Here is a 17,762-nt window from a genome sequence, read left to right on the forward strand (position 1 = left end):
AGAGTAATAATGATATCTAATTGATTAGTGCCATTATAAATACTGTATCACTTCTATTGGACATGAATGTGGCAGATGTGGCCTACTGAAGGAACTATTCCACTATTTGCTTATAATGATTTACAAGAAACCTAAATTAGGGTAGTTAAACAGAAACCCTGCACTAGTTTGGTTTATGTATATGGTTACACGATCCAGACTGGAGAAATAACTTTAGACTCAAATCATATTGTACATAACACGAACTAAATATAATACAGATCAAAACACAAAACTATTCTCCACCATAGTACCTGTTACATTGTCTCATAAACCAACTTGAATAATTTAACAATGTCTTTTCAGAAGTGCCAAAAACTTATTACTACATAAATATTATAAATATATTAAGTGAGAGTGAATATCTCAGATTAAAAATCACTAACGCGCAACTTTCATTAAAAGATTTACGTTCGCTTTCTTAATAGCACTGAGAGGTAAGGCTCTGAAGTACTGTGGCATTACTTCGCTGTTGGTCAAAATGTATATTAATAAGGAACAACAGGCCAATTTTTTAAACATATTCATTGCGTAAGTTATGATTACTGCATATATGAAAGAAATCATGTTTTGAACTACTCATCCAAATTCTATATGCCCATTAAATGTGATATACTTATGATAGTTATCAAACTGTTCAAAATATTCCTCATCCCTAAAGCAGGGTAGAAGGAAATAAACAACTCAGTAAGAGGTCTAAAATAACTATCTTTAGCATGTATTGCCTGATGCAAGAATGAACATTCAATATCCACGATTGAACAAAAGTTTTGTAAAGTTTTGCTGTTTGACATTACGCATAAGGTTTGTTGGAAGTCAATAAGTGCTCTCATTCTCAAATATTGGATGACTGTAATCTAACTGACACATCACGAGTTATCCTGCCTAAAGATATACATACAGTTTCTAACTGTAATAGTTGTCTTACTTTATTAAACTTTTAACACAAGATTATGACAGCCTTTTAAATTTGGTCAGTAAATGTATGAAAGATTGAAAATCAAATTTTTGATGCCCCTGGAAGCCGTTAGATAGGCTACCTGCAGCTGGAAGCATGAACTGTCGTAGTCTCTTAGTAATGTAGGTTCTGGGTGGGTGGGTGGTTGGTTGGTTTGGAGATCAAAGGGAAAACTGCAAGGTTCCCACTCTCTTTCTGGGTGGTTAGAGAGGATCCCCTAGGCGACTCATAAAGTTGTTGGTATAGTAAGACTGACTGTAGCTCTATTGTGGATTTTTTCTTGAGTTCTGTTTTTGAATAGGAAGTAGTTATGATTAAGGATACAGTCACTTATCAGTACAAGAAAGGCAGCAGTGAATTTTGAGTAAGCTGGTTATTGAAAGAAATGTGTTCAGTGATGGCAATGTCATGGTCAGTGGGGTGTCGAGGCAGAGAAAGCTGTCATCGACAAAGAGAAGCAGAGTGGTTTGCCAAAGAGAGGCAAACTGTTGAGTGTCAGTGGAGGAAGTGATTTATTACTTTGATTTAAGAAAGCTGACTAAAATCTCAAAGGTAAACTAATGCTCACGACCATTACAGCATGTGTTTAATGTAAACCTGATATGCATCCTTATAATAATGCTACTAGCAACACTTTTATGCGATTGGGAAAAAATATGAACAGACATCATGTTTCAGATGTAGAAACATGAATACCAACTTTCGTTTTTGTCGCAAAACTCCTTCTTGGTGCTGGTTTTTTTTTTTTTGTGTATAATCAACAGTTGCTGAAAAACAATAGATATGAATAAGATAATTAAACGTGGATGTTATTTAAACATCTATATTATTAAATGGCTGAAATACTCACCCCGCCCAGTTTCAGGCTGCCTGTCTGACGGCTTCCAGGGGCAACGAAAATTTTATTTCCAGTACTTCATGTAATTAATGACCGAATTTAAAAATTTAAAATGCTGTCAGAATCTACTTATTAAGAGGTACAATATCATGTTATATATAGGTCATATTTTAAAGTTGGAAACTTTGTACATGTCTTGAGGCAGCATAACTCACAGCATGCAAATTACCCAGAATATGTTCATCCAGTATTTAAGAATGGGAGCTGATAATAATTTCCAATAAACTCTACACATCATTTCAAACAATTTCAAAACTTTTTCTTGTTCACTCCCCACCGTGCGGTCTGTCATGTTACTAGTAGTATTGCAACACCTTAAATGAAATGTTCTTACCCGGACTATTTGGGTATGTTGACGTTCGACAGCAAGATGCAGTGCTGTCTGAAGATTTACATTTTGTAAGTCCATATTAGCACGCCCTTGGTGGACCAACAGTTCTGCAACCTCCACATGGTTGTTGAGAGCTGCGAGATGTAGTGCTGTGTATCCATCATCTTTCTTTTCATCCACTATCCACGGTCTCGGAAGTTTCATTAACAAGATGCGCATTGCACTGTTACAAAAGAAAAGAAATTGGGTAATGAAATGGTAAACACTGTTTTAATAATAATTATTTATCTTAATAAAAAGTATAAGAATGCCCTTGCCCTTTTTCTATTAGAAAAAAGGTGGGTCAGCTTCTCTTTTATCATTCATTTACTTCAGTCATGATACATATTTATGGAGACAATAGCCTTTTTAGCATTTTTAATTAACATAATAGCCGTAATCCAGAATTTTATGACACCAGTTTTGACATGTAATACTGTAATCAAAATTATGCATCATAAATATATACATTATTCAAAATATTAAACTGTGGTAGCAAAAAAACTAAAATACACTAGTTTAAAGAAAGTTATTCGTTTTAATGGGAAAACAGAAATTGTTATAAGAGAAGGTAAATGAATAAATTCTAAGTTTGAATTTGAGAGAAGCTCCACACATCATTTTGAACAAAGGGAAAGCAGTGGCCAAAGGACTAAGGATACATGTGAACTTTCGTTCAACACTTTGGACTGAGAGATGGTTGGTGATATCGAAAATGGATCAAGCCGATCTGGTAATTGGTTATAACCAAATGGTCGGTGACAACAAACATAAGCCTCATTCCTAAAGGAACTTGGTAAAGTCATCTCAAAATAAAAAGCCTTAACGTATACATGACAATCAGTAGCGCAAGTATTCAATCATGTAATTTTATGTTAATCTTTTTTATGATTACCTTGAAAGCAAAGTTTCTCGTGGGTTTGAGAACATTTCATTTATTTAAAAAAAATCGTAGACAACGATGGTTCTCGTGGAATTATAACAACAAATAAATAAAAATTCTACCAACGTAAAGAAAGATGCTTTTAGTTTCGTAAGACTAGAGAGTTGTCATTTTCAATTAAGAGTGAATTGTCAAGTGGCATACAGAATTACAGTTCTCTAAATGTCCTACATTAAATCTTGGCTAAATCGTAATGCAAATTATTAGAAATGTTACCTGTATGTCACTGATTCAAACAGCAGAGCTTGAATTTAATATCAATCTTATTGGCAGTGATTTTTCGCGCGCGCGCGCGCGCGCGCGTGTGTGTGTGTTTGTGTGTGTGTGTGTGTGTGTGTGTGTGTGTGTGTGTTTTCCGATTTATGGGCGCTCAACGCTGTCGGCGCCCTCGATGGTTTTTCCTGCGACTGTTCGTCGCGTGTTGTACAACATACATGCTTCTGTAATGTTCTTCGTAATACGTGTCAGTTCTGTCGTGAATTTACAAGTAACGTAACGTTAGGCTTCTTGCGACTGAGATGTTTCTCTTTTTCGTGCGGGTAGGTCTTTGCCCAAATTGTTATTTTGACCGTAGCGGTTCTAAGGGAAACTTCCACTTGTGTGAGATCAGAAAATACACAGATCTTTTTTTTTCTTTTTTTATTGAAAGAATTTGTAACTGCGGATACACAGTCTACAATGTGTACGGGGAAACAGCTCAGTGCACCCCGGAAGCGCGAAGGGCCGGCAGGAGCGCAGGGTAACGTGATGCTGCGCGCCCTAGTCAGCCGGCGGCAGGCGACGGGACTAAATTCGTCACACTTGGCTCGCAGCCATACTAGGCCCGGCCAGCACCGCCTGTATTTTCTGAGGCGGTATTTCGGTGCCCGCCGCCTGTGCTAAATAAGGGGCGCGCCCAGCTGCGCCACCGGCCTTGACTCGCCACCGGCACAGTCCACTGTCACTGCTTGCCGTAAAGAGCAGTGTCTGCAGTCCATGCCATCCGTCTTACTCACATCTCTCATTATTATTCTTTAGCGTAACGCATTGGCACAGTTAGAGTTGCCGACCGCGGTGGTCTCGCGGTTCTGGGCGCGCAGTCCGGAACAGTGCGACTGCTACGGTCGCACGTTCGAATCCTGCCTCGGGCATGGATGTGTGTGATGTCCTTAGGTTAGTTAGGTTTAAGTAGTTCTAAGTTCTAGGGGACTCATGACCACAGCAGTTGAGTCCCATAGTGCTCAGAGCCATTTGAACGTTTAGAGTTGGTACAACAAGATATCAGATGCGGACGAGGAAAATAATCGGCAGTGACTTCGTCAGATAACACGTCAAAATTTATTTCGTGTGCCTGTGCCACTTCTCTCTGTGGAGTGCGTGCTTGCTTGTCACCCTGTGGGACGCGCCTCTTAGAAAATCTCTAGACCAAGATATCTTGCGTCCCTGTGAGCTACGGTCGACCAGGAAACGTATGCAAGGAAGGCCATTTCATTACTGGTATGAATCCAGGACTCTCCGTGTAGGCCTATTGTTGCTGTCTTTGTTGTGGTCATCAGTCCGAAGACTGGTTTGATGCAGCTCTCCATGCTACTCTATCTCGTACAAGCCTCCGAATAACTACTGCAATCTACATCCTTCAGAACCTGTTTGTAGTCACCTCTTGGTATCCCTCAACGATTTCTAGCCCTCCCCACCCCCCTCTCAACCCCTACTTACCTCCAATACCAGATAGATGACCCTTTGATGTCTCAGAATGTACTCGGCTAACCAATCCCTTCATTTAGTCATGCTGTGCCAAAAATTTCTTTCCTCCCCAGTTCTATTCACTACATCCTCATTACTCATGGTTATGCGATCTACCTATCTAATCTATAGCATTTCAAAAGCTCCTATACTCTTCTTGTCTAACCTGTTTGTCGTTTATGTTTCACTTCCATAGATGTCTACACTCCAGAAAAATACCTTCAGAAAAGACTACCTAACACTTATATCTATATTCCATTTTAACAAATATCTCTTCTTCAGAAACGCTCTTTTTGCCATAGCCATTCTACATTTTATATCCTCTTTACTTCGATAATCATCAGTTATTTTGTTGCTCAAACAGAAAAAACTCATGTATTACTTTTAGTGTCTCATTTCTTAATTTGATTTCCTTGTCATCACTTGATTTAATTCGACCAAGTTCCATGATCCTTGTTTGGCTTTACCTATGTTCGTCTTATATCCTCCTTTCAAGACGCTGTCAGCTCTGTTCCAAGTCCTTCGCTGTCTATGACAGAACTACAATGTCAACGGCAAACATCAAAGTTTTTATTCTTTGTACTTGAACTTTTAATTCCTACTCGAAGTTTTTCTTTCGTTTCTTTTACTGTCTGCTCAATGTGCAGATTGAATAACATCGGGAATAGGCTGCTTTCCTGTCTCACTCTCTCAACCACTGCTTCCCTTTCATGCCCTTCGACTCTTATAAATGCCGTCTGGTTTCCTTACAAGCTATAAACAGGCTTTCGCCTCATGTATTTTATCCTTGCTACCTTTAGAATTTCAAAGAGAGTACTCCAGTCAACACTGTCAAGATCTTTCTCCAAATCTACAAAACACATAAACTGTGGTCTCCCTTCCCTTTCCTCTAAGAGAAGTCGTAGGGTCATTACTACCTTGCGTGTTCATACATTTCTCCGGAATCCACACTGATCTCCCCAGATGTCGGCTTCTACTAGTCTTACCATTCTCCTTGTTCAAAATGGTTCAAATGGCTCTGAGCACTATGGGACTTAACTTCTAAGGTCATCAGTCCCTTAGAACTTAGAACTACTTAAACCTAACTAACCTAAGGACATCACACACATACATGCCCGAGGCAGGATTTGAACCTGCGACCGTAGCGGTCGCGCGGTTACAGACTGTAGCGCCTAGAATCGCTCGGCCACACGGCCGGCTCACCATTCTCCTGCAAAGAATTCGTGTTAGTATTCTGCAACCATCACCTGTTAAAGTAGATAGCTCGGTAATATTCACACTGGTCAGCACTTGCTTTCTTTAGAATTGAATTATTACTTTCTGAGTACTGATTTCTGATATTATGTGTAAGTTCTATGATTTTTTAATAACCTTTCTTAGTAATTTTAGGTGTTTTTTTGGTAGTGTGCAAGTACTGCAGGATCCCTGCTTGTTCTTGCCAAAAGATAAATTTCCCTTTTCCTTTCACAAGATACTTTAAACCCTCCAGTGAGCCATGGTTTTTTACCTGTTAGTTTAGTGTCCTTTCTGACTATCTTATGCGAAAATCTTTTTTCAAATAATGAAATGATTTTATCATGGAGTAGATTAAATATTTTGTTAGCATTTGGTTCATTATAAACTACATCCCATGTCATCGCTTGTAAAGTATTCCTAAAAACATTTGTCCTGGAGTCATTAATTATTCTGATTTCCATTGGGAAGTATCCATACTGTAAGGATGCTGACTGTGCCTGATTATCAGAGAGACCATTTGTTACTGGATAAACAGTTATTTTCTTACTTTGAGCTTCATCAAAGAAAACATTATAATTAGAGTCCAACTTTCTTTATCCACCCGTTTTGGAAAGTTATTTACTGAGACCAAATTGTAGGATCCAAATAAGGTTTCCATATCATTTTTGCTATCTGAATTCTTTAGAAAATCCACACTGAAGTCATCACTGACTATAAAATGTTTGCTGCTGTCTGACAGATAGCACAGTAAGGAATCAAGATTACTTACAAATAGCTCAAAATTTCCCAGTGGTGATGTACATACAGTTACCATTAAAAGTGAACTATTTTCTGCATGCACAAACTTTTATGTGCTGATCACTTGTCCCACTGTTTTTGAACTTGTGTTCTGTCTTAAGGTATGTAACAACTCCTCCTTTTCCTATGTTATTTCTGTGTAAATAAGCTGCAACAGTGTAATGCAGTTTATCTAACCCTGTAGTTATGTGGTGCTCAGGCAGGTACGATATGTCTATCTTTTCAGAGCTCTATAAATTTTTCAAACAGACAAGAAGCACTTCTACCTTACAAGTCAATCCTCCAATAATTTGATGAAATGAGCTAACCATACTTTTCCGTGCATTATTAAGAATTTTGTGAGGCTCTTCTGTTATTTTCAGTTCCTTCAAAACAGGGTGCCTGAATCCTGATCCTAAAATAGACGCTCTCGTATATTATCTCCAAGAAGCTCAGCGAACCTATCTTTCCCTCTCCTATTCAGGTGTAGGCCATGTCTAGTATATCCCCATGTCCTAATTGTAACATCAGGCGCTGCACTCATATGGAACTTCGTTTTAGTTGACAGCAGCCTGCTCAACTCAGTGTTCACACGGCTCAGAGCAGCCTTTACCCAGGGCCGGCCATGGCGCTGCAGGACCTTCACATTTGTGTGTGCTCTTGCTACTGCTATTTCATCCGTGTCACCCCTAATGTAGTAATTACTAGTAATAGCCAGGCTGTTCCCTGCTTCACCAACTATAAGAACCTGATCCTCCTCGCCAAAACCTTTACACAAATTCCCCACACCCTCTGTCGCCTGGCTAAGGCTAGCACTGTGCTTCGCAATACTTGTGGCCCGGTACCCTGTCCCTAATTTGTCCTGCACCATCTGGCCTACACCCTTCCCATGGGTGCTACCTAGCAGCAAGACTCTTTTCTTCCTACTCTTCTTGGATACCGACCTACATTGACTTTCTTTGCTAGAAGTCTGTTGCACGCTACTGTCACCTATAGGTGGAAGAGGCTCTTTCCCCTCTTGCTTCAGGTAACAAGTCAAATTTATCGGATACTGTTAGCTCAAGTGCAGATGAAGTTGAAAAGCTGCAGCTCTTTTGCCCATTGCTTGTTACCTTTACCCACTTCCCAAGATCTTTTTCCTCCTTCAATTCATGTATTTCAAATTTCGCGTAATCTAATTCCGCCTGAATGGCACAAATCTTTGCCTCCTGCTCAACGATTCTCTTGTCTTTTTTTACAAAGCCTACAATTCCATGGGAAAGCCTTGTTGAGTTGCATTCGGGAGGACGACGGTTCAATCCCGCGTCCGGCCATCCTGATTTAGGTATTCCGTGATTTCCCTAAATCACTCCAGACACATGCCTGGATGGTTCCTTTGAAAGGGCACGGCCCACTTCCTTCCCCGTCCTTCCCTAATCCGATGAGACCGATGACCTCGCTGTTGGTCTCCTTCCCCAAAAACAACCCCCCCCCCCCCCCCTGCTGAGTTCCCCATTCAGTTCTCCACTACTACATCCTACGGCAACATCCACACTTATCACGCACTGCAACACAGATTACACGCTTAAAAACAGAAATAAATCACTTAACACGCCTTACACTCCACGAATTGTCGTTACTTATGAGCAGCAAATATTAGGCCTGCAGGTTAGCGCTTCGGATGTATGATAAAACGTAAAAAGTTATTTATTTCCGCTAACTATAAGAACCTAGAACTCATTCAACTGCAGTACCCAGTGAATTATCTTAATCACAAAATAATGTAACTTTATTGTATCAAAATAGAACGTAAAGAACCGACAGGTGCGAAAGATACTGAATCAAACAAATGAAGATTTATGCTACTTTCCGCAAATACGAACTTAACAGTGAATGGACACACTCAAATTAAATTTTTCGAAAGGAAAACAGAACAACTAAGCGGGATTCTCTAACTTAAAGTCCGACCTTGCGCTCTTTTAGCGTTTTCTGGACTAATATGTACAGGACAGTGATATCTTTAACAGTAACCTTAAAAAAGCACTCATACTCGTATTCAATGAGTAATTTGTAATAAACTAATTGTCATTACAATCTAAACTTATCTTTACGAGAGCGCAAAAACTCGGAAGTCTCGCCTGGTGCACGGCTGCCAACCTGTTCCATCGTATTCAGATTAGGCGAACTTTGTGGCAAAGACATCAACGCGAGCTCAGTCTCATGCTCCAGAAACCACAGCAGCCCGATTGTGGCCTTACGACTCACAAGACATTTATCCTACTGGAAGGTGCCAACGGCCTCGGAGAAGAAATGAAGGGATTCAGGTGATCAATAATGTTCTGTTGTTCACAGCCGTCGTGATGCCTTTGACTGCTACCACAGATCCCACGGAAGGCCGGGTGAATATCCCCCACAGAGTAATACTGCCCTCACCGACCTGCGTCTGTGCAGCAGTGTCAGAGCCGTTCTCCAGTCGTCGACCTGGTGTAACAAGAAATGTGTTTTATCCGACCAACTCACACGTTTTTTCGAATGATTCACGATCCAATCTCAAAGATCTGGGATCCACTGCAATCGTAACTGACGATGTTGTTGGACCAAATGGTAACACGCATGGGACGTCTGCTGCAGAAACTCATGTTTAACACCCATGTTTAACAATGTGCACTGGACGGTGTGCTCTGAAACACTTGTGCTGCACCAGAATCGTATTCCGTTGTCAGATTTGCCATGTGCATCCTGATTCGCAGAGAGCAAGTGCTCCAGTCTCCATGTTCTGTGAGTCCAACACCTTGACGTCTACTCGTGGCTGCATCGCCCTCCTTCCATTGTCTTCCCTCCGCTCCCCGTAGATGCTCACGGCAGTAGGGCGCCGTTTCCGAGCTGCTCGTTCTCAGGCGTTGAGCTATAATAATCTGCCATTCGCCAGAGTCGCTTATGTCAGCGTATCGTCGCTTGAATAATTCTTCAAATGTTTCTGCCCGCTTCTATACTGACCGTATCATGTGGTCGCAACGCCACAAGGTTGCATTCAATCACGCGCTGGGCAGTGTGCACAATGTTTTGGTCCATCATTGTGCCATATGAAACAGGAACTCCTATTCGATATGGCAAGCTAAGCTGACTCAGTATAATGTACGGTGTCTGTTCCGTTAACTGAATCTGACGATGATGTTTTCGAAACGCGTCATTAAAAAGAGTAGTCACAAAAATACCGGTGGCTATTCTACTATTATCATAGCGTCCAGAACAGCTATTCCAATACTCCTATCTAGCCTCCAGCGACTTTCTGAACCGCACTCTGCAACATGGATCCAGACAAAGATAAGTTTTTGCCCGCGTACTTATAAATTATTCCCACACTATCTCGTTAGTTTCTTCATTTCGCGTCTTCTTCGACTGTCTTTTCATTTGACCACTCCCTTTCTTACACTCATCCCGTATCCTAGCCTTATTTCTCAAAGTTTCATTTATTTGTGTTTTACCGCATTTCAGACGCAACATCATTTTGCACACAGAGTGTTTGTCAATATTCTCGATTACATTAATCTTTTCGTTAACTGTTAGCGACAAGTGCTACAAGTCGACTGAAACTGGAAGAAAACAATGCGTGACGTGCATATAGTGTTTACTTTAATACAGTAGTATTGTATAAGCTTTTATTCCGCGTTATACAATGACTTATTAATTAATCTTAAAATTTGCATTCCGTTTCCACTTCAGGCACACTCCGCTTTACACAAAAATTAGTATACAGAAGTGTATTGTCTGTGTCGGGACTGAAATATTTGTACAGTTTGGCCTAATCTCCTAATTTTACAAGTTAAGTTTTGATCAAGCTTTATTGTAATTTCATTCATGTGTCTCCACCTGTATTTTAGAAGATTTTAATGAGTACAATTTCATTTCATGTGAAAATTTTTCAATCATATATGAAGATATTCGCTCATATTACATTTTTGATAGCGTTAGTTACTGTGTAGTAGATTTTGACTTCGTTTCTCTTATACATGGATAGGACTAGTCGAGTGTGATCTAGAGATACAAGGAGAATTTCTAGCCACGAGGAACCAATGGAATCGTATGAAGTCATTTGGAATTCTATGTGGGGAAGTCTCCGCAGCAATAGTGTTGCCCGAAAACCAGCCACACTGACAAATTGAACAGAGTAAAACCAGCGCGACTTGTGAAAGGAATTCGACCTTGGCACAGATCGCTAAATTCCGGGTTATGGGTGGACATTCCGAAGTAGATAGGAACCAAGCAGAAGCTGAGAAGAAAGAAATGCAGGAGAGAGATAGGAAAGCAGAGGCAGGTAGGAAAGAAGTACAGAAGACAGCAAGAAAGGCCAAAGCAGATAGGAAACGAGCATAGGAGTGAGATAGGAAGAGATGACAGTGCCGCACAAAAAATTCGTTTCCCTATTGAAATCAACGGATGAAAAGCTGGACGAGGTTTCAATAGAAGTACAAACCAACGTCTCCAGGTTGGCCGAGGCCGAGTCGAATTTATGAAGGGAGAGTAACCTTAACACCTCAGTTTCTCAAAGAATGCAGGTAATAGAAGAAACAAATACCTCAGTATCCCAGAGAATGAAGAATCTAGAGGAGCGAACGGAATCTGACGCTGTGGAGGACGTTCAATTCTTGGAAACTCAGTAATTTGCCTCGCTCAAACGAGATCAAGAGAAGAAAGACTGAGCGACCGTGAGTCGTAGAGCCAGTAATGCCCCTAGCAGAGAGTAGGCTAAGAGTCATTAGAGTGGCATAATTGGTAGCGTCGGAGCCTAGTGGCTTGCCGTCAGTGGTGCAAAACAGAGCCACTGCGACGGAGTCGTGCGGCGTCTAGGTCTTCGTCTGCCAACGGACAGGACTTCGATGACAAGGACTACTCATCCCTCAGGAAATTTATCACTTATGCCGCAGGCGGAGACCTGCATGTTGAAACGATGGATTGGTCTATCTGCCAATCTGAAGAAGGTGTTCATGCGTAGCCACATAAGTGGAGATATAATCATGAAAATTCTATCAGCCACAGGAAACCAGACAATCTTCGTAAATTCTGTATCCGAAATTAAGAAGCTGTGCTGGTCCAATGTGGAACGAAATAGGGTGCGACTAGGTATCATAAAAACCCTACCAGTGGCAGGTACGCGCTTTCAGTCATACTCAAAGTATTTCGACGAGATCCTAAAATGGAATCAGCATGTCGACCATCCACACAGTGGTGATGAGATGATTCGATTGTCCACCAATCCTTTGACCGCTACAGACGCGCTCGCTGTGGTGAGCGCAGCTTTGTCGTCGCCCTAAACCGCTATTCTGTGCACTGGCTTTATTGTACGGTCCGGCTCGCCTGCGCTGAATATATTTCTGGAACGCTGGGCGTGACGATTCCATCTGCTGCTCTGGGTTTCGCCGCTGGTACAAAATAAATACAGTTACTCTAACAACTTAAGCTTTTCACTTTGAAACCCTTCTAGAAACGGATCACTGCATAGGCAGACACAAGGATATGTCAATATTCTTTCACACCTAAGAATAGCATCCTTCCTGGAGATTTTAATAGGATGTTAGAAGCCTATGACAAAAGAGACATGTCACTTTGGATTCATCTCAGTAAATTAGTATTCTTTCACAGTTTTTCATAAACCTGCTCTCTCACATATACTCAAAACTGTAAAGACTCAAAAGAATATATCAGTGATATCGCTCTAAAACAGTGACAGTCGTTGGGAACCACAGTAATAACGTTTTTGGCAGAGGATGAAAATAGCGCTTCAGTTGTAAATTTCTTCATTTTCACACGACCGATTTCGGACTGTTATAAGCCCATCTTCAGGTATCGTAGCTCTGCTGTGGTCCCCGAGCGCCGCGTATAGCAGGCACGGTGTGCTGCCTGGTACACGCGGGCGCTCGCGGACCACAGCAGAGCTACGATACCTGAAGATGGGCTTGTAACAGTCCGAAACCGGTCGTGTGAAAATGAAGAAATTTACAACTGAAGCGCTATTTTCAACCTCTGCTATAATGCTCAGTTGCGGATGTTCTTCCAACAGGATTGTTTTTAATAATTTTTTTTGTTTCCATGTTTGTTGATTCCGTTCACGAATTGTCAGCGACTCAGTTAAGCGGACATGAGGGCTGCTAATGGAATTCTTATCACTCGATTTTAAGAAAATTATTTAGTGAAAAAATTGGATTCTTTCACATCTTACAATATGATATCTTCGCTCGATAAAGAACCGAATTTCTTTTTGTTATTCATCTTAGTTAAAGTGCTCGAGTTGCAAACAACACTTCACGAAATTTTAAGATTTTTGCAGCGTTAAAAGCACAGTGCTTAGACTTTGTGTACGGTTTGTTTTAGGACGTTGACATTTCGAAATTGTATTTAAATATATAGCAGAACGATGTCTATCACCTTTTTTGAAATACTAGTTTTTTACAGCTACAGGGGGGCAACGTGAATTGGCGGCAATGCCCTTAAGTGAACATGCCGGCCACTACAAAATACATATCATCCAATTCTAAGGAAACTATTTGGCAAAGAAATTTGATTCTTTCACATCTTACACTATGATACCTTCGCTCGATAAACGACACAATTTATTTTCGTTATTTGTCTTAGTTACTGCACTGCATCCAGTTAAATAAACCTTTGCACGAAATTTTAAATTTTTGAAGAGATAAAAACACATTGTCTATGGTTCATTTTAGGCCACTGATCGCTGAGAACAAAATGTAGGCAACCTATCGAAATTTTATTTAACGCTAAGAGGATAATGATATGTATCGCTATTCTCGCTATCAATATATTTCCTACGGGAGCGTAGCATGCAATACGCCCAGTGTTATGTCCATGCGCAACGTGAATCATATGGTTATAACATCTATCGTATTTCATAAATGGTTCAAGATATAGAAAAGAGGTTTTTGCAATTGACAGCATGCAAAGAGATGTGTATACTGCCATATGATTAACATTTGAATCTTTTTTTGTCTATCAAGATACAGAAGTAGCTATATTTTTTTTCGATGGACTGATGTACTTCTTTTAACAGCATTTAATATCTCATCAAAAAAGAATGCTGTGGCACTATACACATTATTATTTACGATATTCTATGTGAGATACTCAACTTTAATCGAAACCTGTTTGTTGTTACGCCACAAGAAGTAATCGCTAAGTAACTAAATGTTTAATTATCTCTGTTTCCATAGGGGCCTTTAGAATGCACCATAGCTTCATGTAATGAGATCAGCTTGCCAACTATTTTTTCCAGCAATACTACTGCAAAGGCCTTCAAATGGAGGCGTCTGATACTCTACTTCAGTTTCTTTTATCATATGATGCCAAGTACCAGGTGTAATTGCCTGTCGCCATCTTCATGATTTCTTGATCTGTACAACCACAATAGCATGCCATTACAGTCCAAAATGAAGATGAAAACACAAATACTTTCACAGCAGCGAACACACAAAGGTCGCTGACCACTCTGGGCAGAACTGCAGCTGCTTGAGCGCTCTACCTGCCCGCTAAGTAGCTTGCGCGTTAACACGTCCAGAGCAGCAGTCCGGCCTTGTTAATACGTCGGGAGCACAATGGCGTCAGCAAGCGGGCGCAAAAAAAAGTTCAAATGTGTGTGAAATCTTATGGGACTTAACTACTAGTGTCCTCAGTCCCTAAGCTTACACACTACTTAACCTAAATTACCCTAAGGACAAACACATGCCCAAGGGAGGACTCGAACTTCCGCCGGGACCAGCCTCACAGTCCATGACTGCAGCGCCCAAGACCGCTCGGCTAATCAGACGCGGTGCATAGAGCACCTGATGGAAGGATCAAAGGCGCACGTAACGCGTACAGAGCAGTCAAATGGCTAATACTATACCATCAAAATGCAAGACATCTCTCTCCTGTTTTTAAAAGAGTAATCTGAAGACATTTAGATTAATCTTAATACACCTCGATGAGTACGACGGGAAGATAAGAAAGTGAGTTCTGTAACTGTATGAATCAGTTTGGAAGTTCATAGCAGAATGATTGTACAAGTGGCAACGAAAGTGAGAGCAGCAATGGCAGCCAGTCTCAAAATCAGAGGAATAATTGGAGACGTCAGAGACTCAGACATTATGAGAGAGATCCTGTCCATGAAATGGCATGCAAGGACAGCCGAGGGAGCGGGTAAACGGAGCAGTGGGAATAGTTGAAATATGGAACCCAGCTCCGGACTGCAGTCACATCCTGAAGTATGATTAGGTCGGAGACGACATGTTGACCAAAATGGGTACCACCAAAGAAGCAGGGTGTTCCGCATAGCCTATGAAACTGGTTGTGATTGTTTTTTGTATTTAGCAATAAGATTTCATATAATTTCTGTTTCGAGATTATTTTGATGTTCTTATAGTTTGCACATGTTTGCATCTTTTGAGCGTGAGTCTGAGGTAGAATGTTACGTAGAGCGCTGGAGCTAGATCCGCCTTGCAAATCATATTTTTGTTGTTGAAAATGAGTGTCTGCTAGTCCAAGTTTGCTGGTCTCTCGATCAGATGGCGCGACAATCGCTTATTACATGTGCGTACTGCGTGTTTCGCAAATGTTTCAGATACTGAAGTGCAGCTATGATCAGCATGAATCGCCAGTGGATCCTGACGATACGTATTATCTGTTCTCTTCAGAGCTTCAAGGACATGTAAGGTAGCAAAATGTGATGTGTCATTAATTTGAACGTGTATTATTTTTCAGTGCCTCACCTGAGTTTCTTTGAACATCCGGTCATGTGGTGTATGTTATGAGATGGTAAATGCTTCTTTGGGGAAACAATTAGTTTCTATCACTTAAATTAAGAGTTTGGAAGGGTGTAGCCAATCGTATTGTGATGTGAGAGGTGACTTTCCTGTATGGCAGGATAATATTTATCGTTTTTATCTTTTGTGAGGTCACAGAGCGCCCTGTTGAGGTTATTACGAGATTTTGTCCTACCGCCTGCTGCGAATTATGCCCTGGGGTACTTTCCAGGATGTTTTGAAGATCTGTCTGACTCCAGTTTTTGTCAATAAAACGTAAAGTGACCTAGCCATATTTATGTTAGGATTTATGTCATTCTCATACTTCACAAGCCAGTGTTGCTGGAGTGGTGTCTAATTTAGATTAAGCCACCCTCTCTGAATCTGCTACGTACAGAGTACACACCACACTTAAACCATCAGACAAACAGACCTATGGCAGGGCACCAGTATCTTGTTAAGATTTCTGGGGTAATGAGATTTGTAAATGAAGCAGGCAAAGAGGAATACAAACGTGTCAAAAATGAGATCGACAGGAAGTGCAAAATGGCTAAGCAGAAATGGCTAGAGGACAAATGCAAGGAAGTAGAGGCATATCTCAATAGGGGTAAGACAAGATACTGACTACAGGGAAATTAAAGAGAACTTTGGAGAAAAGAGAACCACTTGTATGAATATTAAGAGCTCAGATGGAAACCCACTTCTAAGCAAAGAAGGGAAAGCAAAAAGGTGGAAGGAGTATATAGATGGTCTATACAAGGGCGATGTATTTGAGGACAATATTATGGAAATGGAAGACCATGTACATGAAGATGAAATGGGAGATACGATACTGCGTGAAGATTTTGACAGTGCACTGAAAGACTTAAGTCGAAAGAAGGCCCCGGGAGTAGACAACATTCCATTAGAACTACTGATAGCCTTGGGAGAGAGAGCCCTGACAAAACTCTACCATCTGGTGAGCAAGATGTATGAGACAGGCGAAATACCCTCAGACGTCAAGAAGAATATAGTAATTCCAATCCCTAAGAAAGCAGGTGTTGACAGATGTGAAAATTACGAAACTATCAGCTTAATAAGTCACGGCTGCAAAATACTAACGCGAATTCTTTACAGACGAATGGAAAAACTGGTAGAACCCGACCTCGCGGAAGATCAGTTTGGATTCCGTAGAAATATTGGGACACGGTGAGGCAATACTGACCCTACGACTTATATTAGAAGATAGATTAAGGAATGGCAAACGTACGTTTCTAGCATTTGTAGACTTAGAGAAAGTTTTTGACAATGTTGACTGGAATAATCTGTTTCAAATTCTGAAGTGTGGCAGGGGTACCATACAGGGAGCGAAAGGCTGTTTACAATTTGTACAGAAACCAGATGGCAGTTATAAGAGTCGAGGCGCATGAAAGGGAAGCAGTGGTTGAGAAGGGAAAGAGACAGGGTTGTAGCCTACCCCCGATATGTTATTCAATCTGTATATTGAGCAAGCAGTAAAGGAAACAAAAGAAAAATCGTAGTAGGAATTAAAATCCATGGAGAAGAATTAAAAACTTTGAGGTTCGCCGATGATATTGTAATTCGGTCAGAGACAGCAAAGAATCTGGCAGAACAGTTGAACGGAATGGACAGAGTCTTGAAAGGAGGATATATACGATGAACATCAACAAAAGCAAAACGAGGATAATGGAATTAGATTAGACACTTAAAGCAGTAAATGAGTTTTGTTATTTGGGGAGCAAAATAACTGATGATGGTCGAAGTAGAGAGGAACACGGCAATGGCAAGAAAAGCGTTTCTGAAGAAAATAAATTTGTTAACATCGAGTATAGATTTAAGTGTCAGGAAATCGTTTCTGAAAGTATTTGTATGGAGCGTAGCCATGTATGGAAGTGAAACGTGGACGATAAATAGTTTAGACAAGAAGAGAATAGAAGCTTTCGAAATGTGGTGCGACAGAAGAATGCTGAAGATGGGTAGCTCACATAACTAATGAGGAGGTATTGAATAGAATTGGGGAGAAGAGAAATTTGTGGCACAACTTGGCATGT

At 40.7% G+C, this 17,762-nt stretch overlaps 1 protein-coding gene across 1 annotated transcript in view; it reads right to left on the reverse strand.

Annotated features, from left to right (window-relative positions):
* Nucleotides 1-17,762, reverse strand: part of LOC126272070 (E3 ubiquitin-protein ligase MIB1) — a 1,610,869-nt gene that overhangs the window by 37,723 nt on the left and 1,555,384 nt on the right. The window contains exon 12 of the mRNA XM_049974615.1: nt 2,230-2,449. Within this exon, the coding sequence (XP_049830572.1) occupies nt 2,230-2,449 (220 nt within the window). The remainder of the gene's footprint in view (nt 1-2,229; nt 2,450-17,762) is intronic.

The sequence above is a fragment of the Schistocerca gregaria genome, chromosome 5, assembly GCF_023897955.1.
Source record: "Schistocerca gregaria isolate iqSchGreg1 chromosome 5, iqSchGreg1.2, whole genome shotgun sequence".
Taxonomy (NCBI): Eukaryota; Metazoa; Arthropoda; class Insecta; order Orthoptera; family Acrididae; genus Schistocerca; species Schistocerca gregaria.